Consider the following 26,674-nt stretch of genomic DNA (forward strand, 5'->3'; position numbering starts at 1 on the left):
ATAATGCAAATAACACTTTTATTAGACAATATCATATTACATCATATGACATAGCATAATCAGGGAGGGAACTAACCGTACTGTCAGGACGGACTCTTGGAAACTTAATTACCGGTAGGTCTCAAACCTATTTTCCAGCACCATGGAGAATACCCAAGTACCTCCTCAGGGTGGGATTACTGCCTGGAGGACTTTCCTCCCAAAGGCCGTCTGATGGCCAGATAACACATCTAATTTATAATGCCTGCAGAATGTGTTGAGCCTGGCCCAGGTTCCCGCCTTACAGATTTGGTCTACTGAGGCACCTGCTCTCTCAACCCAGGAAGTTGACAAAGCTCTAGTGGAGTGGGCTCGCAAATTTTCCGGGGTGCTGACACCTTCAGACTGATAGGCTAAGGAAATTAAGGTGGTAATCCATCTAGCGATGGATGCTTTAGAGGCCTTCCTTCCCCTGTTCTTACCCCCGAACAGGACAAATAAGTTATGGTCCTGCCTCCAGTTACAAGTAGCCTCTAGGTATTCAATTACCGCCCGTCTAACATCCAACAAGTGGAAGGCCCGCTCCTTCTCATTTCACAGAATGATGGAAGAATGATCTCTTGTTCAGGTTTTGGCATGATGCTACTTTGGGTACAAAGGAGGGGTCCAATTTTAAGGGTCCTGGGTAGAAAGGGCCTGGATCTCCCCTACACGTTTAGCCATGGTAATGGCCACAAATAAAGCCATTGTTAATGTCCGGACTGAGATGGACATCTGTTCCCTTGGGGCATAGAGTTCCTTGCATAGGGCTCTAAGGACCAGGTTTAGATCCCAGGAGGGTACACTGTCCGATTGTAGGCTGTAATTTCTGAACTGCTCCAATAAATCTTATTATCCACGGGTGAGTGGCTAAGGGGTAGTCAAAGTATGTGCTCAATGCAGAAACTGGACCTTTAATGTACTGGGTCTAAGTCCCTTATAATCTAAAACACCCGGGATATATGGAGCCCCTGCCGAAAAGTAGAATTTGCCGCCCTCCGAGCAGATTCTCTTCCAAGTCTTGCAGTATATTGCAGAAGTGACTGGTTTCCTGCTAGCCCGGATAGCTATGACCTGGTCCGGCAAGCCCCGAGCCCTCAGGATATCCCCTTCAGGATCCAAGCCGAAAGGTGAAGCCCTTCTGGGTTCTGATGGAAGACTGGACCCTGGTGGATAATATCCTCTCTCTGAGGAAGCATGATCGGGTCGTCTACTGCCATAGCTCCCAGCAGTGGAAACCTACTTCTCCTCGGCCAGTATGGGACAATCGGGACCACCCTCGCCCCATCTTCATGAATTTTCCTAAGGACAGCTGGAATGAGTACTAGCGGTGGGAAGGTGTAAGAAAGGGTCCTGTCCCACCTCTGTGCATCTATCGCCTCTGGGACGTCCAACGGGTTGTGCAAATAGAAGCTTGGAACTTTGAATTTTTCCTGGTCGTGAACAGGTCTATCAGAGGAGTCCCCAAACGATCGCACAGGTACTGAAACACCTCCTGGTTCAGCTCCCATTCTGTTAGCCAGATTTTCCATCTGCTTAAATAGGCTGCCACGGTGTTCTGGGAGCCTTCGAGATGAACAGCAGTGATTGAGAGGATCGTCCTTTCTGCCCAGGAAAAGATTCTTTCTGCTAGATCCTGAAGTGCCCGATGCACTTGGTGTCTGACAGTATTCTGAAGTGTTGATCCCTTACCAACGCCTGACTCAGTCTTAGGACTTCCCAGATCGCAAGCAGCTCCCTGAAGTTGGAAGACCTGTGGCGGATCTCATCCGGCCATCTGCCCTGAAGGATTCTTCCTAGTAGGTGGGCACCCCACCCCCACATGCTGGCGTCCGTGTTGATTACCACGCATGGGGAGGAGATCAACTGGATGACCACCCGTAGTTATCCTTTTACTGCTGGGGATAAAGAGATTGTCCTGTCGAGGGAGGACTGCTGCCGATCCCAGACTGACAGGATCTCTCTTTGCAGATTTCTTGAGTGGAACTGGGCCCACCAAACACAAGGGATGCAAGCTGTCATCAGACCCAGCACCTTCATAGCTGATCTGATGGAGACGCGGTTCCTTAACATCTCTGACTCTGTTCATAACAGACTCCTGTTTCTCCGCTGGCAAGGATGTTCTGCAACCGAAGTCCAGCAGCACCCACAGGAAGATCTTCCTGGTCTCTAGTATAAGGTCCGTCTGTTCATGGACCAGCCGAGGAATTCCATCGTTGAAATGGTCCGATCTCTGTGACGCGCTAGCCGATCCACCGATCTCGCCACCAGAAGGAAGTCGTTCAGGTACGGCACTAAGACGATCCCTTGGTTTCTTAGGTAGGCCACTACTTCTGATATCAGCTTGGTGAAAACTCGGGGAGCCAAAGCCAGGCCAAAAAGAAGACAAAAACTGGTAGTGGCAGGTTTGATCTGGCAGTCTTACAGCAAATCTCAAATACTTTTGGGATGCTGGGCGGACAGGAACCTGATAGGCGCTTTTCAGTTCGATAATACACAAGTAGGCGCCTTTGTCTATGAGGTGGACTGTGGATCTTATTGACTCCATCCTGATCCTCTCGTATCTGACCCTTACGTTGAGAGGTTTTAGATTTATTATTGTACGGGCCTCTCCTGACGGCTTTACAATGAAGAACAGGGAGGAACAGTAAGCCTTGCCCACCTCTGCCCGGGGGACCGGGATTATGACTGCCGAACTGGCTAGCTCTTCTAAATCCGCCAACATAATAGAGTCTGCGGCCACTGTAATGGTAGCAATAAATATTTTGGGGGGGGGGGGGGGAGGAGAGCAAAACTATTGCGTACCCTTCTGCTATGGTCTGGAGGACACATTGGTTCAGGGTAATCAGGAGCCACCTTGCGGCGTAATGACAGCCCCTCCCCCCCCCCCCATCTGGATGCTGTCATTGCCTCCTGGGTCTAGAGCTTGACCCAAAGAGAGAGCTCTTGTTCTTTCCTCCTCTACCATAGGAATTAATGTAAGTTCCCCTACTCGCCTTCCCCTGGCTCTTGTGTTCATATTGTCTCAGAGAGGGACCTCACTTTCAAAAGAACTAGTTCCTTTTAAGCCTGTCTTCTGGGAACCCCTTATTTTTATCAGAAAACTGCTCTAGGATGTTACCTAATGCTGGCCCAAAAACCCTCAACCCCGAAAAGGGAATGGAGCACAGTTTGTTCTTGGAGGCGTTGTCACCAAACCAAGATTTTAGCCAAATAGCTCTACGAGCCGCTTTGGTCAGAGAGCTATTCCTAGCTGAGAATCTGACAGACTCTGCAGAAGTATCAGCCAGGAAGGCGGTAGTTGATTTCATTAGGAGAAGGGAGGCTAAGGTATAGTCTCTCGGGGTCTTCTTGGACAAATGTTCCTCCAATTGCCCCATCCACAAGAACATAGATCTAGCCACAGAAGTAGCTGCTCTGTTTGTCCTGATCAGGGCCGCAGATGACTTCCAAGCCCGTCTCAGGAGAATATTGGCCTTTCTGTCCATTGGGTCTTGTAGACTTGAAGAGTCCTCAAATGGGATGGATGCTCTTTTAGTGACTCTGGCGACCGGCACATCAATCTTTGGAATTTCCTACCAGACCCTGACATCAATCTTTGAAATTTCCTACCAGACCCTGACATCAATCTTTGAAATTTCCTACCAGACCCTGATGCCTTCAGGGTCGAAGGGTAGGTGACTTTTGAAGTCCCCAGACAATACCAATTGCCTTTCCACATCCTCCCACTCTTCCAGCACCATAGCGCGATTGTGATTGCTTATCGGGAGCACCAGCTGTTTTTCTGCTCTTAAGGTACCGTCACACTGACCAACTTCACAACGATATCGCTAGCGATCCGTGACGTTGCAGCGTCCTGGCTAGCGATATCGTTGTGTTTGACACGCAGCAGCGATCTGGATCCTGCTGTGCCATCGTTGGTCGGAGCAGAAAGTCCAGAACTTTATTTCGTCGCTGGATCTCCTGCAGACATCGTTGAATCGGCGTGTGTGACGCCGATCCAGCGATGTCTTCACTGGTAACCAGGGTAAATATCGGGTTACTAAGCACAGGGCCGCGCTTAGTAACCCGATGTTTACCCTGGTTACCAGTGTAAATGTAAAAAAAAAAAAACACTACATACTTACATTCCGGTGTCTGTGGCGTCCCCCCGTCGTTCTGCTTCCCTGCACTCCTCCTGCATCCTGTGTCAGCGCCGGCCAGCCGTAAAGCAATTACAGCGGTGACGTCACCGCTCTGCTTTTACGGCCAGCACTTACACAGTGCAGGGAAGCAGAAAGCCGGGGGATGCAACAGGAATGTAAGTATGTAGTGTTTGGGTTTCTTTTACATTTACACTGGTAACCAGGGTAAACATCGGGTTACTAAGCGCGGCCCTGCGCTTAGTAACCCGATGTTTACCCTGGTTACCCGGGGACTTCGGATGTGTGACAGCTCTCCAGCGACCACACAGCGACGCTGCAGCGATCGGTATCGCTGCAGCGTCGCTAAATGTGACGGTACCTTTAGACCACTGAACATTAAATCCTGTCTGGACTGTGGCTTTGAGTTCTCATCCACCTGCATCGTGCCTCTAACGGCACGTACCAGTTCGCCCATATCCTCTGAGGAAAATAAATATCTTCTACCCTTTTCCTGACTCTCCGTCAGTATTTCACCCTCTTCCTCCTGTTCTGACCCCGGGGAATGGGATTCCTCCTTTGAGCTCTGCTCCAATTCCCACCTAGGCCTCTTATTGCATGGACCCAGACTGGGAGGCTGCTGGCGAGAGAGGCTGGATATGCAGGCCTGTACCTCTTCCTGGATCAGGGACCTCATCTCAGATAGAAGGGATGGCTGTTCCTCCCTTACAACCTTCGCAGCACAGGCATCGCAGAGCATTCTGCCATAGGTGTCGGGGAGCTTCACATGGCATATGGGGCATCGCCTGGACTTTGTTGAGGCTTTTCCGGTCCTTTTGGGCATAGGCATGGGCACACCTGGGGTTCCCTTATCCTGTACAATGCAAGAGAGGGAGTAGTTAGGGGCTGAGTGGTGAGGACGGGCTAGTGCTGGGGCCAGAATGAATGCTGAGGACAGAGCTACACGTAGCTGACTTATCCTGCCATCCTGGTCCGCCTTGCCCGAATCCTCCATTGTACCGCTGTGCGCCCTGCGAGCTCCAGGAAACAGGAATGCTGCCTGTTTCGCTACAGTTCCGAGTTCTACCTTGGAACGCACGCCAACCACTCGGCGCCCGTGACGTCACCGGAAGGGAGACAGACCTCCGCATAGCGTGACTTCCGGAAGAAGCAGCAGGCCGGCGTCCGAGCAGAGAGCCTCCCACTGTGGGGATCGGCTCAACCCAGGAGCCCATCCGCTCGCTGGTCTCTGGGGCAGAGGGACTCCCCTCCAGGGAATTTTGGCACTGGGCCGCTTGACAGGAGGAAGGATATGGATGGGCCACACGATCCCCCTGAGTCCTGCAGGTAAGCCGTGCTCCTCTTGTGCGTCCCTCCGTGTAGGGACAGGAAAAAACAATGAGGGACTTGGGGTGGGGCCATGTAACCTCTCGTGTGCTTTTCCCGTCCCTGCAAGGAGGAGGACTCCCTCCATGGTGCTGTCAGGAGGGACGTCCTGGGAAATGTGTTTAAAAAAAAAAAAATTCAGACAACATATAAGAAAAAAAGGATGGTGCAAAATGCTAGCCTCGGTATTCATAGGTGAAAGAACAGAACACAAATGTATTAGCAGAAGACATTATCCTAGTTTTATCATTATGTTACCAATATTCCATGATTTCCACTGGTGACATAGTAGTTGTCCGGGCGGTAGTCCACTTGTGTCCAGACGCTTCCACTCATATCCTTGGATAAGGGACTCCACTGTATTTTTGGGGAAATTCACTAATGTTGCACTGGCCTCCAAGATGGCCTTATCTATCACACTGTGACTTCTTTCTGTGGGGCTATACATCAAGGACTATATTTAACCTCTTCCTCCGCCAGCCAGAGGATCACTGAAAGAGTGAAATCCATACCCAAGGATATGCTGGGACACAAGTGGACTACTGTCTACACATCTGCAGTTGAACAGCCGTGGTGTGTAGATAACACTTGGATAGATAATGTGTCTTCTCATGGTAATAAATTTGTATTATGTGCCCTCGCTTATGTATACCAAGGCTAGAATTTTTCACCATCCTTTTTGAATCACTTTGTACTAAGAGTAGTGAATCTCTGTTAGGCCGGTGTCACACTTGCGAGCGCAATGCGAGAAACTCGCCTCAATACCCGGCACTCGCAAGTGTGACCCCGGCCTTATGGTTCAAGTGAGAAACCCCACCAACATAAAGCTGAAACGGTTTTGTGAGGAGAAATGGTCTAAAACTCCTCCAAGCCAAAGTGCAGGACTGATTATGCACCAGAAATGTTTACATGCAGTGATTGCTGCCCAACGTAATCACACCAGATACTAAAAGCCAAGGTTCACATTCCTTTGCCACTCAGACATGTGACACCGGATCATTTCCCTCAATAAAAAAAAAAACAACTTTTTTCTTTTACTATGTTTTGACTTGTTTTATTTTGTTTACCTACTTTTAGGACTTGTCACATTTATGCAGAAATAAGGAAAATTCTGATGAGCTCAGAACTTTTCAAACACCACTGTATATGCTGCTTTTCACATGCACTTTTGTCAGCTGGAGGTTTTCAATGTTCAAGTGACTTGGAGATGTAACACACTCAGTTCATGAGAAACACACTGGACTATAACCCCCATCCCGATATGTGCCGCATATGTACGGCGCTACAGTAGCTGCGTTCGTGAAAACGTATATGTACGGTGGTTTTCAGGATCGCGTTACCATGATCAAGTGTGGGTGTTTAACATCTCTGATGCCAATGGCAATAGTGACAGCAACACTGATAGGCATCAGAGGGAGCCAAAAGATGGCCGGGGGAGGGGTGTCGCTCAGGGACAGTGGCCTGTAAGCTGCACCTTACAGCAGGAGCTGGCATGCCTCCTCCCTGTCTGCCTGACTAAAGGTACCTTCACACTAAACGACGCTGCAGCGATCCAGACAACGATCCGGATCGCTGCAGCGTCGCTGTTTGGTCGCTGGAGAGCTGTCACACAGACCACTCTCCAGCGACCAACGATGCCGGTAACCAGGGTAAACATCGGGTTACTAAGCGCAGGGCCGCGCTTAGTAACCCGGTGTTTACCCTGGTTACCATCCTAAAAGTAAAAAAAACAAACGCTACATACTTACCTACCGCTGTCTGTCCTCGGCGCTGTGCTTCTCTGGTCTGGCTGTGAGCACAGCGGCTGGAAAGCAGAGCGGTGACATCACCGCTCTGCTTTCCGGCTGCCCAGCGCTCACAGCCAGACCAGAGAAGCAGAGCGCCGAGGACAGACAGCCGTAGGTAAGTATGTAGCGTTTGTTTTTTTACTTTTAGGATGGTAACCAGGGTAAACATCGGGTTACTAAGCGCGGCCCTGCGCTTAGTAACCCGATGTTTACCCTGGTTACCAGCGAAGACATCGCTGAATCGGTGTCACACATGCCGATTCAGCGATGTCAGCGGGAGATCCAGCGACCAAAGAAAGGTCTGGCCCTCTAGCCCAGACATCACAGCAGGATTCTGATCGCTGCTGCGTGTCAAACTAAACGATATCGCTAGCGAGGACGCTGCAACGTCACGGATTGCTAGCGATATCGTTTAGTGTGAAGGTACCTTAAGGTAGATGTGAACACGCATCAATGTGGGCGCCTCATCGGGTGTCCTCTCATCTCTACCCAGGTAGGTAGGTATGTATATTTAATCATCATTATTATTATATAGCCAGACATTTCATTATTACTCATCTCTTGCAATTGTGATCAGCTTTACATCATGCATCACATCAGAAAATTAGGCTGACAAACATGATTTCTATGCATTTATGCACTGTAGCACTTTATATATGAATTGCTGCATATGATCAATTTGGCATAAGCTTTATATCATAAACCACATCTATGTCAAAACATCAAGCCGCCGATTATGGCACCTGTGCATTTATGCACTGTAGTGCTATGGCATTTTATATATGAATTACTACATACAAATAGTGTGACATGTGTGTAATTGATCTTGTTCTTGATTCTCGTGTCTTTTTGCTTCCGATATTCAATAATGATGTTCAAGCATGGAGTACACAACTTGATTAGTGCTCTCATTCTGGTTGTCAATCCCCCTTTTTCATATGTTGTTTTCTAATTATATATTTTTTATTCTTGATCTAATAAAGTTGTTTATATACTGATAATTATTGCTTTTCAGGTTCTCTCATGTTGGTCTCATTTTTCATTTCCGATTGGTCACTATGCTCCCTATTATACGCTCGTGCTAATTTGTTAGTGTATACATATACGTATATACATGTTTACACACGTTTATATATCTGTAGTCATTTATACGCATGCATTTGCACTTCCCTAGAGAATTTAGTGGCACAGGTGTATATGTATAATTATTTTTGAGCTTTTATTAAAATTCCTTGAGGGGTCTAGTTTCCGCTAATGATTCCAGAAAATTTTGCATTCAAAAAGTCAAATTGCGCTCCATCCTTTCCAAGCCCTGCCATGCGCCCAAACAGTAGTTTTCCTCCAAATATTGGGTATCGACGTGCTCAGGAGAAATTGCACATACAAATTAATTAGTGCATTTTTTCCAGTTACCCTTGTAAAAACAGGCTGGGGGGGGGGGGGGGGGTGGTGGAGGTGAAAGGTTTAATAACACATGGTGGGGAAATTGCACATCACAGAAAGAGCAGAATAAGAATAAATTGCTTTACCTTTATGTGTCTGCTCAATTGTGTAGGGAACTTTTCTTCCTCTACATCCTTCACGGCCGCTTTACCACGGAACAAATCAATGGTCATTCCAGGAGGTAACAGCCCTTGATGTTGCTGCCATTTTAAAGCCTGAAAAAGACAATTTGTGAAATAAAACTTCCTTTGCCATCTGTATGCCTAAAGTACTGCATACAACAGAGGTATAACACCCTTTCTTCTTCTCCTGGTGAAAGACATAGATGTGATCATCATGTGTCCAATTACTTATTGATGTACAGTGGGGAAAGGAAGTATTTGATACAATGTCAATTTTACAACTTTTCACACCACCTAAGAATGGAGAGGTCCGTAATCGGCAGTAGATCAAATACCTACTTTCCCCACTGTACATTGTCAGTCCAATTGCAGGAATGGGAAAAAAATTGCATCCAGTTATTATTTGCTTACCTGCCCCAGCAAAGCCATGAGACGAGATGGAGGTACCACACTCACTTCACCAGCAAGAGCTTGGGCTATAGCTGCTCTTCTTTTCTCTTTGCTGCTGCCATCTGGATATGCCTGTAGGAATAATTCATCCAAATTTAGAAAATGCACAAGAGCAAAATTCAAATTTTTTTTGCAAAAAATAAAAAATAAAAGCACCCTTTAAGTCTTTATTATTCATTTGATATAGTTAGAAAAATGTCAACTCTAACGATCTATTACATATATTTTCATCAACGGTCACTAAGAAACGTATGAATCCAGCTTAGCACCCGAGTCACCTTCTTACCAAGAAGGTGATGGCTGAGTAACATAACTGGCGTCTGCTGCAACCAGAGCTTGCATTGATCACAGCAGTTTATGCATTTAAAGGGGTATTCCCATCTCAAAGATACTATCCCAATGTGTAGTAGGTATAATAACGTTATTAGCAAAGACCACAAAGTAGAATTGTAGTATGGTTCTTTTGATTAGCCATGTCGCTTACCTAATGTGCAGCGCTTTGCAGTAGCTTTTGTATGCATGGTTACGACCACCAACAGCAGTCACTGTACGAGTGGTCGTAGCCATGGATACCTAAGCTACTGCAGTGCCTGCACAAGGAATAAGCGACAAAGAATCAGAACTATACTACATTTTTAATTGGAGGCATTTGCTAATATTATTATGCCTACTACTTATTGGGAGAGGATCTTGGAGATGGGAATACCCCTTTAAATGCCGCTGTAAATCTCTTCCCATCTTCTCATCTGTGATCACAGAAAGCTCGTGGGTTACCATAGGAGGCGGGGGCCCGCAGAACGTCCCCATAACTGCCATTTTGGTCCTTCTGTAAAGCTCCACAGGCGACTTTGCATTAGAACCACAACTTCGCTATACACTGCAATTCTGTAGTATGAAGTATAATTGTTCAAACAATTGCATGTTTAAGTTCCCTAAGAGGAACTAAAAAATATGAAGTGAAAAAAATAAATTAAATAACAATATATGTAGGTTTAAAAGATATGTAAACAAAAAAAAAATAAAATAAAGATTTGAATTACATCCTTTTAGCTCATAAAAAAATAAAGTCACTGCAAAAAATAAACATAAGGTAATTTCAAAATAAACAAGAATGCAGCTTTTTATTCCCTGCATGGGCCTCCAAAAATACAGTAAACAGCAATCAAAATGCATGTACCCCAAAAATGCCATCAATAAAATGTCAGTCAAGCACGTAATAAAAAACAAAAACAAATCCGGCTTCATGGATGGAAAAATAAAGCTACAAGTCTCAGAAAATGACAACACAAACTAGAGTTAATTTTTTTTTTTTTGACAAGACTACCTCAGAGGGCTTGCTGACTTTTTTGCTGCTTGTGCCACAGCTGGACTAGACACAATCTGTGCAGTTAACTATTCCTTACAAAATATAAGGCACTAATTTTATAATAGAACAATATGGATCTTACCTCACGGGGATCAAAATAAGATCTAGCCAAGAGGTTTTCAAGATGTATGTATCTTTCAGGCTGGGTCTGCTTCAGCATGATCATGGGGTCAGTCTGTCTCAGAAGAGATCTGGCAGCTCCCAGCTCGCGGAGCTCAATCAATTCCAGAACAACCTGCGATGTGAGAATGAAACGTAAGAGATACACAGCAATACATAGCAAGCAAGCGTGCGGTGCTAGCGATGAGAACACACCCTAAACACCGAGCACTTACTGGACTACTCAGTACATGGGGACAACAAAAGTTTTTTGTAAACGATTCAGCTTCTTGTACTGTATAATAATTCTGCTTTGCTGTTCACCAATTGTCACTTGATTTATTGGAGAGTAGTGCAGTCGGTCAATGGGCTCAGCAGTCTAGTGCCAAACACCTCTGCATGAGACGTTTTATTATTTCCAGTAAAAATTATTCGAGGTGGAAAATACATCCCATGCAAAGAAAAACCTCCTTACCTGTTCATATAGGTCGATAAGAGTCTTGTCCGGCAATTTAAGTGACTGGATAGCCTGCAACACTGTATCCCAATGGCCACTGTTAATGTCCGCCACAAAGCTCTCTATACTGTCCACTGTGTTTAATGACACCGTAGTCTCCTCCTGTAATGTTGCCAATGTCCGGTGCAAGCTGTTCTCTTTCAGATATTGCATGATCAGACGGATGACACTAAGGAAACAAAGATGCATTAGCACTAGTGATGAGCGAACGTGCTGTTATCTAAGAATGCTTGGGTGCTGTCCGAGCTTCTTTGGCGTGCTTGAAAAATATGTTCGAGTCCCTGCGGCTGCATGTCTCATGGCTGTCTAACAAACAGGCAATCCCTGCATGTGTTGCGGCTGTCGAACAGCCATGAGACATGCAGCCGCGGGGACTCGAACTTATTACTCGATTACGCCAAAGACACTCGGTTAGCACCCGAGCTGCTCCGATAACACCTTATCAGAGTGTGTTCCCTCATCACCAATTACCACCTCTGCAGAATAAAAGAATAAAGTGTGAGTGCACACAATAAGGAGAGATACTGGCGCTCATACACCTTGCTGCTGATAAATAACCTCCAGTAGTTACACGTGAAGTAAAATGATACCATGTATTATGTAGGGTTGGGAGACGGTGCACACTACGCAACTCCAAAAAGTGAACTCCATGTCATACCCTGCACTACATACAACCTAGAATATGATCTCTGCCTGAAGCATACCCTTGAAATGTTCGTGGAACACCGAATAATTGATACCTTCTCTTTCTGACAGGTCCTCAATATGAGATGTGGGGAGTCCACCACCCGGCACTACAACAAAAAGCTGAAAACTCCTCCGGCAGTGCTCGAAATAAGCGATGATGTACACATATCAATGGTTAGGTCTTGAGCAACCCCCTTACAGGGATGTCCACTTTCAGAAAACCCCTCTGCAGATATACATACACAACTGCTTTAGGCTACGTTCACACTAGCGCTGTGCGCCGCTGCGTCGGCGACGCAACGCACCGAAAAACGCGTGCAAACGCACGCAAAAACGCTGCGTTTTTCGACGCGTGCGTCGTTTTTTGACGAAAATCGGACGCAAGAAAAATGCAACTTGTTGCGTTTTCTTGGTCCGACGCTAGCGTCAAAAAAGACGCACGTGTCGGAAAACGCAACAAGCAAAAACGCATGCGTCCCCCATGTTAAACATAGGGGCGCATGACGCGTGCGTCGCCACTGCGTCGCCCGACGCTAGCGCGACGCACACTAGCCGAATCTGATATTGGCCGCAGTGCTGACGTCATGGCGGCAGGTCAGCCAATCGCTGAGTTCAGCGGCTCGCGCATGACGCGTGCATCGCCGCTGCGTCGCCCGACACTAGCGCGATGCACACTAGCCGAACGCTAGTGTGAACGTAGCCTTACTCACCCTCCCCGGGTCCGAGTCTCTGCTCCTGACATTGGCTGCGGCGCTGACATCGAGCATCATTCGGAGCCGCTGAACTCAGCGATTGGCTGACCTGCCGCCATGACGTCAGCACTGCGGCCAATATCAGATACCGGAAACAGTGAGTAAAGCGCAGGTTTGTTATAATGGGCTTTTCGGAGAGGGACAAGCCCTCTAAGGCATAGCCTACATGTTATAAGAGTGCAGCTGGAAAGCCTCCTGGATGAGAGGGGCAGCGATGGTGGCAGCACCAGGCAGCTCTCCAGGCCGTCACTGGAAGAGAAATCTGCTCTTCAGCTGAAGCATTAGTTTCCGTGCCACCAGTCTGCAGAGGCTCTGCAGTATCGATCACTGGTCGTGAGGCGCCAATGGCGGCACCTCGTGCTCACAGGTGAGAGGCGGCAGCGTCACACTTACTCGGACGACTCGATCTCGATAGACATCTTGAAACGCTTCCTGGCGAAATCGACAGAGGGAACAGTCCTTACAGCTGCGGTAACGTAGGCCTGGGATCACAATAATGACGTCACATCTGTGCGCCGTCTCCTGCGTTTACGTCACTTCCGGCGCCTTCCTGTCATTGCGTTGCGGGGACGGTAGGGGGAGCGACGCATTACTAGTAGTCCTAAGGGAAGCGCGCGCACGCGCAGTAGGACAGAGGCGCTCCGAGGCTGTGTGCACGGACTACAGTGCGTGTGAAGCTTCCGGCACCAGCAATGGCCGCCCTTTCACTGCTTTGCCATAGTACACAAGGCTGGAGACACAAAATCCAGAGCAGCGTTTATTTCCTAATTACCCGAGTCCTGACTTTGAGGACAGACCCCGGTCCTGCCCATTTACCATGTCTTCACTACATGCCATCCGGCTCTGTCTGTAAGGACATGTTCACACGGTGCATAAACACTGTGCTTTAGTTTTCTGCAGATGAACGCACCAAGCTACTCAATAACAATCTGCTCTGACTATTGCAGCGTTTTTGTGCCCCGTTATTGATGCGTTTTTGGTGCACACATGAAGACTCTTCTCTAATGTGTTTTATTTATAATGCAGAAAAGCTTGCTTTCTGCATTTAAAAAAGTAACTGCAGTTTTTTTACTTGCATTTTTTAGGCTCCAGAGGAAAAAAACACCGCACAGTCCAGCCGCGTCTCCATTGGGCGCGGTTTTCATGAAATCACATCCACTTGGACAGAAAAACGTACTGAAATTTCTGTGCAAAAAAAAGAAACTACATAGCATTTAGCCTACATGTGAACATAGCGTAAATGTCCAAAATGGAGGTGATTCCATGGAATCTCCGCAGTCGGGTGTCTGAGCACACCGCTGAATTCTGTGGGTTTGGGACGGACTAAACTGCATATTGGGATGATGGGCTGCAATACTAGACTCCACCACTAGATGGCAGCACATTTTACAAATGCAGCCCAGGAAATGACTTCTTGTAATATAGCAAGAAGGGAATTCAATGGAAATACTTAAATGAATCAGAACATCTACAAGCTGGATTAAAGTTTAATAATAGAACCAGGGAAAAAAGATTGTAACTATATGGGATTATGTGTAGAATATCGGGTTACACACGCCTGGTGATACATCTCATCAACATCTCATAGGAATATGGGTATATCTATTGTTCTGTATGGGGATTATGGGTGAAATATCACAAATACACATGCCCAGGAACATACTTCATCTACTTCTGATAGGAATATGGGTATATCTATTGATCTGTATGGGGATTATGGGTGAAATATCACAAATACACATGCCCAGGAACATACTTCATCTACTTCTGATAGGAATATGGGTATATCTATTGTTCTGTATGGGGATTATGGGTGAAATATCACAAATACACATGCCCAGGAACATACTTCATCTACTTCTGATAGGAATATGGGTATATCTATTGATCTGTATGGGGATTATGGGTGAAATATCACAAATACACATGCCCAGGAACATACTTCATCTACTTCTGATAGGAATATGGGTATATCTATTGATCTGTATGGGGATTATGGGTGAAATATCACAAATACACATGCTCAGGAACATACTTCATCTACTTCTGATAGGAATATGGGTATATCTATTGTTCTGTATGGGGATTATGGGTGAAATATCACAAATACACATGCCCAGGAACATACTTCATCTACTTCTGATAGGAATATAAGTATAATTATTGTTCTGTATGGGGATTATGGGTGAAATATCACAAATACACATGCCCAGGAACATACTTCATCTACTTCTGATAGGAATATGGGTATATCTATTGTTCTGTATGGGGATTATGGGTGAAATATCACAAATACACATGCCCAGGAACATATTTCATCTACTTCTGATAGGAATATGGGTATATCTATTGATCTGTATGGGGATTATGGGTGAAATATCACAAATACACATGCCCAGGAACATACTTCATCTACTTCTGATAGGAATATGGGTATATCTATTGATCTGTATGGGGATTATGGGTGAAATATCACAAATACACATGCTCAGGAACATACTTCATCTACTTCTGATAGGAATATGGGTATATCTATTGTTCTGTATGGGGATTATGGGTGAAATATCACAAATACACATGCCCAGGAACATACTTCATCTACTTCTGATAGGAATATGGGTATATCTATTGATCTGTATGGGGATTATGGGTGAAATATCACAAATACACATGCCCAGGAACATACTTCATCTACTTCTGATAGGAATATGGGTATATCTATTGATCTGTATGGGGATTATGGGTGAAATATCACAAATACACATGCTCAGGAACATACTTCATCTACTTCTGATAGGAATATGGGTATATCTATTGTTCTGTATGGGGATTATGGGTGAAATATCACAAATACACATGCCCAGGAACATACTTCATCTACTTCTGATAGGAATATAAGTATAATTATTGTTCTGTATGGGGATTATGGGTGAAATATCACAAATACACATGCCCAGGAACATACTTCATCTACTTCTGATAGGAATATGGGTATATCTATTGTTCTGTATGGGGATTATGGGTGAAATATCACAAATACACATGCTCAGGAACATATTTCATCTACTTCTGATAGGAATATGGGTATATCTATTGATCTGTATGGGGATTATGGGTGAAATATCACAAATACACATGCTCAGGAACATACTTCATCTACTTCTGATAGGAATATGGGTATATCTATTGTTCTGTATGGGGATTATGGGTGAAATATCACAAATACACATGCCCAGGAACATACTTCATCTACTTCTGATAGGAATATAAGTATAATTATTGTTCTGTATGGGGATTATGGGTGAAATATCACAAATACACATGCCCAGGAACATACTTCATCTACTTCTGATAGGAATATGGGTATATCTATTGTTCTGTATGGGGATTATGGGTGAAATATCACAAATACACATGCCCAGGAACATACTTCATCTACTTCTGATAGGAATATGGGTATATCTATTGATCTGTATGGGGATTATGGGTGAAATATCACAAATACACATGCTCAGGAACATACTTCATCTACTTCTGATAGGAATATGGGTATAATTATTGTTCTGTATGGGGATTATGGGTGAAATATCACAAATACACATGCCCAGGAACATACTTCATCTACTTCTGATAGGAATATGGGTATAATTATTGTTCTGTATGGGGATTATGGGTGAAATATCACAAATACACATGCCCAGGAACATACTTCATCTACTTCTGATAGGAATATGGGTATAATTATTGTTCTGTATGGGGATTATGGGTGAAATATCACAAATACACATGCTCAGGAACATACTTCATCTACTTCTGATAGGAATATGGGTATATCTATTGTTCTGTATGGGGATTATGGGTGAAATATCACAAATACACATGCTCAGGAACATACTTCATCTACTTCTGATAGGAATATGGGTATATCTATTGATCTGTATGGGGATTATGGGTGAAATATCACAAATACACATGCTCAGGAACATACTTCATCTACTTCTGATAGGAATATGGGTATATCTATTGTTCTGTATGGGGATTATGGGTGAAATATCACAAATACACATGCTCAGGAACATACTTCATCTACTTCTGATAGGAATATGGGTATAATTATTGTTCTGTATGGGGATTATGGGTGAAATATCACAAATACACATGCCCAGGAACATATTTCACCTACTTCTGATAGGAATATGGGTACATCTATTGTTCTGTTTTGGAATTATGGGTGAAATATCACAAATACACATGCTCAGGAACATACTTCATCTACTTCTGATAGGAATATGGGTATAATTATTGTTCTGTATGGGGATTATGGGTGAAATATCACAAATACACATGCCCAGGAACATACTTCATCTACTTCTGATAGGAATATGGGTATAATTATTGTTCTGTATGGGGATTATGGGTGAAATATCACAAATACACATGCCCAGGAACATACTTCATCTACTTCTGATAGGAATATGGGTATAATTATTGTTCTGTATGGGGATTATGGGTGAAATATCACAAATACACATGCCCAGGAACATACTTCATCTACTTCTGATAGGAATATGGGTATAATTATTGTTCTGTATGGGGATTATGGGTGAAATATCACAAATACACATGCTCAGGAACATACTTCATCTACTTCTGATAGGAATATGGGTATAATTATTGTTCTGTATGGGGATTATGGGTGAAATATCACAAATACACATGCTCAGGAACATACTTCATCTACTTCTGATAGGAATATGGGTATATCTATTGTTCTGTATGGGGATTATGGGTGAAATATCACAAATACACATGCCCAGGAACATACTTCATCTACTTCTGATAGGAATATGGGTATATCTATTGTTCTGTATGGGGATTATGGGTGAAATATCACAAATACACATGCTCAGGAACATACTTCATCTACTTCTGATAGGAATATGGGTATATCTATTGATCTGTATGGGGATTATGGGTGAAATATCACAAATACACATGCTCAGGAACATACTTCATCTACTTCTGATAGGAATATGGGTATATCTATTGTTCTGTATGGGGATTATGGGTGAAATATCACAAATACACATGCTCAGGAACATACTTCATCTACTTCTGATAGGAATATGGGTATATCTATTGATCTGTATGGGGATTATGGGTGAAATATCACAAATACACATGCTCAGGAACATATTTCATCTACTTCTGATAGGAATATGGGTATATCTATTGATCTGTATGGGGATTATGGGTGAAATATCACAAATACACATGCCCAGGAACATACTTCATCTACTTATGATAGGAATATGGGTATATCTATTGTTCTGTATGGGGATTATGGGTGAAATATCACAAATACACATGCTCAGGAACATACTTCATCTACTTCTGATAGGAATATGGGTATATCTATTGATCTGTATGGGGATTATGGGTGAAATATCACAAATACACATGCCCAGGAACATACTTCATCTACTTCTGATAGGAATATGGGTATATCTATTGTTCTGTATGGGGATTATGGGTGAAATATCACAAATACACATGCTCAGGAACATATTTCATCTACTTCTGATAGGAATATGGGTATATCTATTGATCTGTATGGGGATTATGGGTGAAATATCAGAAATACACATGCCCAGGAACATACTTCATCTACTTCTGATAGGAATATGGGTATATCTATTGTTCTGTATGGGGATTATGGGTGAAATATCACAAATACACATGCTCAGGAACATACTTCATCTACTTCTGATAGGAATATGGGTATATCTATTGATCTGTATGGGGATTATGGGTGAAATATCACAAATAAACATGCCCAGGAACATACTTCATCTACTTCTGATAGGAATATGGGTATCTATTTTGTTCTGTATGGGGATTATGGGTGAAATATCACAAATACACATGCCCAGGAACATACTTCATCTACTTCTGATAGGAATATGGGTATATCTATTGATCTGTATGGGGATTATGGGTGAAATATCACAAATACACATGCTCAGGAACATATTTCATCTACTTCTGATAGGAATATGGGTATAATTATTGTTCTGTATGGGGATTATGGGTGAAATATCACAAATACACATGCTCAGGAACATACTTCATCTACTTCTGATAGGAATATGGGTATATCTATTGATCTGTATGGGGATTATGGGTGAAATATCACAAATACACATGCTCAGGAACATATTTCATCTACTTCTGATAGGAATATGGGTATATCTATTGATCTGTATGGGGATTATGGGTGAAATATCACAAATACACATGCCCAGGAGCATACTTCATCTACTTCTGATAGGAATATGGGTATAATTATTGTTCTGTATGGGGATTATGGGTGAAATATCACAAATACACATGCCCAGGAACATACTTCATCTACTTCTGATAGGAATATGGGTATAATTATTGTTCTGTATGGGGATTATGGGTGAAATATCACAAATACACATGCCCAGGAACATACTTCATCTACTTCTGATAGGAATATGGGTATAATTATTGTTCTGTATGGGGATTATGGGTGAAATATCACAAATACACATGCCCAGGAACATACTTCATCTACTTCTGATAGGAATATGGGTATAATTATTGTTCTGTATGGGGATTATGGGTGAAATATCACAAATACACATGCCCAGGCACATACTTCATCTACTTCTGATAGGAATATGGGTATATCTATTGTTCTGTATGGGGATTATGGATGAAATATCACAAATACACATGCCCAGGAACATACTTCATCTACTTCTGATAGGAATATGGGTATAATTATTGTTCTGTATGGGGATTATGGGTGAAATATCACAAATACACATGCCCAGGAACATACTTCATCTACTTCTGATAGGAATATGGGTATAATTATTGTTCTGTATGGGGATTATGGGTGAAATATCACAAATACACATGCTCAGGAACATACTTCATCTACTTCTGATAGGAATATGGGTATAATTATTGTTCTGTATGGGGATTATGGGTGAAATATCACAAATACACATGCCCAGGAACATACTTCATCTACTTCTGATAGGAATATGGGTATAATTATTGTTCTGTATGGGGATTATGGGTGAAATATCACAAATACACATGCCCAGGAACATACTTCATCTACTTCTGATAGGAATATGGGTATAATTATTGTTCAGTATGGGGATTATGGGTGAAATATCACAAATACACATGCTCAGGAACATACTTCATCTACTTCTGATAGGAATATGGGTATAATTATTGTTCTGTATTGGGATTATGGGTGAAATATCACAAATACACATGCTCAGGAACATACTTCATCTACTTCTGATAGGAATATGGGTATATCTATTGTTCTGTATGGGGATTATGGGTGAAATATCACAAATACACATGCCCAGGAACATACTTCATCTACTTCTGGTAGGAATATGGGTATATCTATTGTTCTGTATGGGGATTATGGGTGAAATATCACAAATACACATGCTCAGGAACATACTTCATCTACTTCTGATAGGAATATGGGTATATCTATTGATCTGTATGGGGATTATGGGTGAAATATCACAAATACACATGCTCAGGAACATACTTCATCTACTTCTGATAGGAATATGGGTATATCTATTGTTCTGTATGGGGATTATGGGTGAAATATCACAAATACACATGCTCAGGAACATACTTCATCTACTTCTGATAGGAATATGGGTATATCTATTGTTCTGTATGGGGATTATGGGTGAAATATCACAAATACACATGCTCAGGAACATACTTCATCTACTTCTGATAGGAATATGGGTATATCTATTGATCTGTATGGGGATTATGGGTGAAATATCACAAATACACATGCCCAGGAACATACTTCTTCTACTTCTGATAGGAATATGGGTATATCTATTGTTCTGTATGGGGATTATGGGTGAAATATCACAAATACACATGCTCAGGAACATATTTCATCTACTTCTGATAGGAATATGGGTATAATTATTGTTCTGTATGGGGATTATGGGTGAAATATCACAAATACACATGCTCAGGAACATACTTCATCTACTTCTGATAGGAATATGGGTATATCTATTGATCTGTATGGGGATTATGGGTGAAATATCACAAATACACATGCTCAGGAACATATTTCATCTACTTCTGATAGGAATATGGGTATATCTATTGATCTGTATGGGGATTATGGGTGAAATATCACAAATACACATGCCCAGGAGCATACTTCATTTACTTCTGATAGGAATATGGGTATAATTATTGTTCTGTATGGGGATTATGGGTGAAATATCACAAATACACATGCCCAGGAACATACTTCATCTACTTCTGATAGGAATATGGGTATAATTATTGTTCTGTATGGGGATTATGGGTGAAATATCACAAATACACATGCCCAGGAACATACTTCATCTACTTCTGATAGGAATATGGGTATAATTATTGTTCTGTATGGGGATTATGGGTGAAATATCACAAATACACATGCCCAGGAACATACTTCATCTACTTCTGATAGGAATATGGGTATAATTATTGTTCTGTATGGGGATTATGGGTGAAATATCACAAATACACATGCCCAGGAACATACTTCATCTACTTCTGATAGGAATATGGGTATATCTATTGTTCTGTATGGGGATTATGGGTGAAATATCACAAATACACATGCCCAGGAACATACTTCATCTACTTCTGATAGGAATATGGGTATAATTATTGTTCTGTATGGGGATTATGGGTGAAATATCACAAATACACATGCTCAGGAACATACTTCATCTACTTCTGATAGGAATATGGGTATATCTATTGATCTGTATGGGGATTATGGGTGAAATATCACAAATACACATGCCCAGGAACATACTTCTTCTACTTCTGATAGGAATATGGGTATATCTATTGTTCTGTATGGGGATTATGGGTGAAATATCACAAATACACATGCTCAGGAACATATTTCATCTACTTCTGATAGGAATATGGGTATAATTATTGTTCTGTATGGGGATTATGGGTGAAATATCACAAATACACATGCTCAGGAACATACTTCATCTACTTCTGATAGGAATATGGGTATATCTATTGATCTGTATGGGGATTATGGGTGAAATATCACAAATACACATGCTCAGGAACATATTTCATCTACTTCTGATAGGAATATGGGTATATCTATTGATCTGTATGGGGATTATGGGTGAAATATCACAAATACACATGCCCAGGAGCATACTTCATCTACTTCTGATAGGAATATGGGTATAATTATTGTTCTGTATGGGGATTATGGGTGAAATATCACAAATACACATGCCCAGGAACATACTTCATCTACTTCTGATAGGAATATGGGTATAATTATTGTTCTGTATGGGGATTATGGGTGAAATATCACAAATACACATGCCCAGGAACATACTTCATCTACTTCTGATAGGAATATGGGTATAATTATTGTTCTGTATGGGGATTATGGGTGAAATATCACAAATACACATGCCCAGGAACATACTTCATCTACTTCTGATAGGAATATGGGTATAATTATTGTTCTGTATGGGGATTATGGGTGAAATATCACAAATACACATGCCCAGGAACATACTTCATCTACTTCTGATAGGAATATGGGTATATCTATTGTTCTGTATGGGGATTATGGGTGAAATATCACAAATACACATGCCCAGGAACATACTTCATCTACTTCTGATAGGAATATGGGTATAATTATTGTTCTGTATGGGGATTATGGGTGAAATATCACAAATACACATGCCCAGGAACATACTTCATCTACTTCTGATAGGAATATGGGTATAATTATTGTTCTGTATGGGGATTATGGGTGAAATATCACAAATACACATGCTCAGGAACATACTTCATCTACTTCTGATAGGAATATGGGTATAATTATTGTTCTGTATGGGGATTATGGGTGAAATATCACAAATACACATGCCCAGGAACATACTTCATCTACTTCTGATAGGAATATGGGTATATCTATTGTTCTGTATGGGGATTATGGGTGAAATTTCACAAATACACATGCTCAGGAACATACTTCATCTACTTCTGATAGGAATATGGGTATAATTATTGTTCTGTATGGGATTATGGGTGAAATATCACAAATACACATGCCCAGGAACATACTTCATCTACTTCTGATAGGAATATGGGTATATCTATTGTTCTGTATGGGGATTATGGGTGAAATATCACAAATACACATGCCCAGGAACATACTTCATCTACTTCTGATAGGAATATGGGTATAATTATTGTTCTGTATGTGGATTATGGGTGAAATATCACAAATACACATGCCCAGGAACATACTTCATCTACTTCTGATAGGAATATAGGTATATCTATTGTTCTGTATGGGGATTATGGGTGAAATATCACAAATACACATGCTCAGGAACATATTTCATCTACTTCTGATAGGAATATGAGTATAATTATTGTTCTGTATGGGGATTATGGGTGAAATATCACAAATACACATGCCCAGGAACATATTTCATCAACTTCTGATAGGAATATGGATATATCTATTGTTCTGTATGGGGATTATGGGTGAAATATCACAAATACACATGCCCAGGTACATACTTCATCTACTACTGATAGGAATATGAGTATAATTATTGTTCTGTATGGGGATTATGGGTGAAATATCAAAAATACACATGCTCAGGAACATATTTCATCTACTTCTGATAGGAATATGGGTATATCTATTGTTCTGTATGGGGATTATGGGTGAAATATCACAAATACACATGCCCAGGAACATACTTCATCTACTTCTGATAGGAATATGGGTATAATTATTGTTCTGTATGGGGATTATGGGAGAAATATCACAAATACACATGCCCAGGAACATACTTCATCTACTTCTGATAGGAATATGGGTATAATTATTGTTCTGTATGGGGATTATGGGTGAAATATCACAAATACACATGCTCAGGAACATACTTCATCTACTTCTGATAGGAATATTGGTATAATTATTGTTCTGTATGGGGATTATGGGTGAAATATCACAAATACACATGCTCAGGAACATACTTCATCTACTTCTGATAGGAATATGGGTATAGTTATTGTTCTGTATGGGGATTATGGGTGAAATATCACAAATACACATGCCCAGGAACATATTTCACCTACTTCTGATAGGAATATGGGTACATCTATTGTTCTGTATGGGGATTATGGGTGAAATATCACAAATACACATGCTCAGGAACATACTTCATCTACTTCTGATAGGAATATGGGTATAATTATTGTTCTGTATGGGGATTATGGGTGAAATATCACAAATACACATGCCCAGGAACATACTTCATCTACTTCTGATAGGAATATGGGTATAATTATTGTTCTGTATGGGGATTATGGGTGAAATATCACAAATACACATGCCCAGGAACATACTTCATCTACTTCTGATAGGAATATGGGTATAATTATTGTTCTGTATGGGGATTATGGGTGAAATATCACAAATACACATGCTCAGGAACATACTTCATCTACTTCTGATAGGAATATGGGTATAATTATTGTTCTGTATGGGGATTATGGGTGAAATATCACAAATACACATGCTCAGGAACATACTTCATCTACTTTTGATAGGAATATGGGTATATCTATTGTTCTGTATGGGGATTATGGGTGAAATATCACAAATACACATGCCCAGGAACATACTTCATCTACTTCTGATAGGAATATGGGTATATCTATTGTTCTGTATGGGGATTATGGGTGAAATATCACAAATACACATGCTCAGGAACATGCTTCATCTACTTCTGATAGGAATATGGGTATATCTATTGATCTGTATGGGGATTATGGGTGAAATATCACAAATACACATGCTCAGGAACATACTTCATCTACTTCTGATAGGAATATGGGTATATCTATTGTTCTGTATGGGGATTATGGGTGAAATATCACAAATACACATGCTCAGGAACATACTTCATCTACTTCTGATAGGAATATGGGTATATCTATTGATCTGTATGGGGATTATGGGTGAAATATCACAAATACACATGCTCAGGAACATATTTCATCTACTTCTGATAGGAATATGGGTATATCTATTGATCTGTATGGGGATTATGGGTGAAATATCACAAATACACATGCCCAGGAACATACTTCATCTACTTCTGATAGGAATATGGGTATATCTATTGTTCTGTATGGGGATTATGGGTGAAATATCACAAATACACATGCTCAGGAACATACTTCATCTACTTCTGATAGGAATATGGGTATATCTATTGATCTGTATGGGGATTATGGGTGAAATATCACAAATACACATGCCCAGGAACATACTTCATCTACTTCTGATAGGAATATGGGTATATCTATTGTTCTGTATGGGGATTATGGGTGAAATATCACAAATACACATGCTCAGGAACATATTTCATCTACTTCTGATAGGAATATGGGTATATCTATTGATCTGTATGGGGATTATGGGTGAAATATCACAAATACACATGCCCAGGAACATACTTCATCTACTTCTGATAGGAATATGGGTATATCTATTGTTCTGTATGGGGATTATGGGTGAAATATCACAAATACACATGCTCAGGAACATACTTCATCTACTTCTGATAGGAATATGGGTATATCTATTGATCTGTATGGGGATTATGGGTGAAATATCACAAATACACATGCCCAGGAACATACTTCATCTACTTCTGATAGGAATATGGGTATATCTATTGTTCTGTATGGGGATTATGGGTGAAATATCACAAATACACATGCCCAGGAACATACTTCATCTACTTCTGATAGGAATATGGGTATATCTATTGATCTGTATGGGGATTATGGGTGAAATATCACAAATACACATGCTCAGGAACATATTTCATCTACTTCTGATAGGAATATGGGTATAATTATTGTTCTGTATGGGGATTATGGGTGAAATATCACAAATACACATGCTCAGGAACATACTTCATCTACTTCTGATAGGAATATGGGTATATCTATTGATCTGTATGGGGATTATGGGTGAAATATCACAAATACACATGCTCAGGAACATATTTCATCTACTTCTGATAGGAATATGGGTATATCTATTGATCTGTATGGGGATTATGGGTGAAATATCACAAATACACATGCCCAGGAGCATACTTTATCTACTTCTGATAGGAATATGGGTATAATTATTGTTCTGTATGGGGATTATGGGTGAAATATCACAAATACACATGCCCAGGAACATACTTCATCTACTTCTGATAGGAATATGGGTATAATTATTGTTCTGTATGGGGATTATGGGTGAAATATCACAAATACACATGCCCAGGAACATACTTCATCTACTTCTGATAGGAATATGGGTATAATTATTGTTCTGTATGGGGATTATGGGTGAAATATCACAAATACACATGCCCAGGAACATACTTCATCTACTTCTGATAGGAATATGGGTATAATTATTGTTCTGTATGGGGATTATGGGTGAAATATCACAAATACACATGCCCAGGAACATACTTCATCTACTTCTGATAGGAATATGGGTATATCTATTGTTCTGTATGGGGATTATGGGTGAAATATCACAAATACACATGCCCAGGAACATACTTCATCTACTTCTGATAGGAATACGGGTATATCTATTGTTCTGTATGGGGATTATGGGTGAAATATCACAAATACACATGCCCAGGAACATACTTCATCTACTTCTGATAGGAATATGGGTATAATTATTGTTCTGTATGGGGATTATGGGTGAAATATCACAATTACACATGC

General features: G+C 41.6%; 1 protein-coding gene across 1 annotated transcript in view; it reads right to left on the reverse strand.

Moving 5' to 3' along the window:
* SMU1 (SMU1 DNA replication regulator and spliceosomal factor) overlaps window positions 1–13,293 on the reverse strand; it is a 35,481-nt gene extending 22,188 nt beyond the window's left edge. Inside the window, exons 1-5 of the mRNA XM_069740743.1 lie at window positions 13,142–13,293; window positions 11,268–11,478; window positions 10,776–10,928; window positions 9,289–9,399; window positions 8,842–8,970 (exon numbers count right to left, since the gene is read on the reverse strand). Of these exons, the coding sequence (XP_069596844.1) occupies window positions 8,842–8,970; window positions 9,289–9,399; window positions 10,776–10,928; window positions 11,268–11,478; window positions 13,142–13,167 (630 nt within the window). The 5' untranslated portion in view covers window positions 13,168–13,293. The remainder of the gene's footprint in view (window positions 1–8,841; window positions 8,971–9,288; window positions 9,400–10,775; window positions 10,929–11,267; window positions 11,479–13,141) is intronic.
* Window positions 13,294–26,674: the final 13,381 nt, after the last annotated feature.

Source organism: Ranitomeya imitator, chromosome 1 (genome assembly GCF_032444005.1).
Source record: "Ranitomeya imitator isolate aRanImi1 chromosome 1, aRanImi1.pri, whole genome shotgun sequence".
Taxonomy (NCBI): domain Eukaryota; kingdom Metazoa; phylum Chordata; class Amphibia; order Anura; family Dendrobatidae; genus Ranitomeya; species Ranitomeya imitator.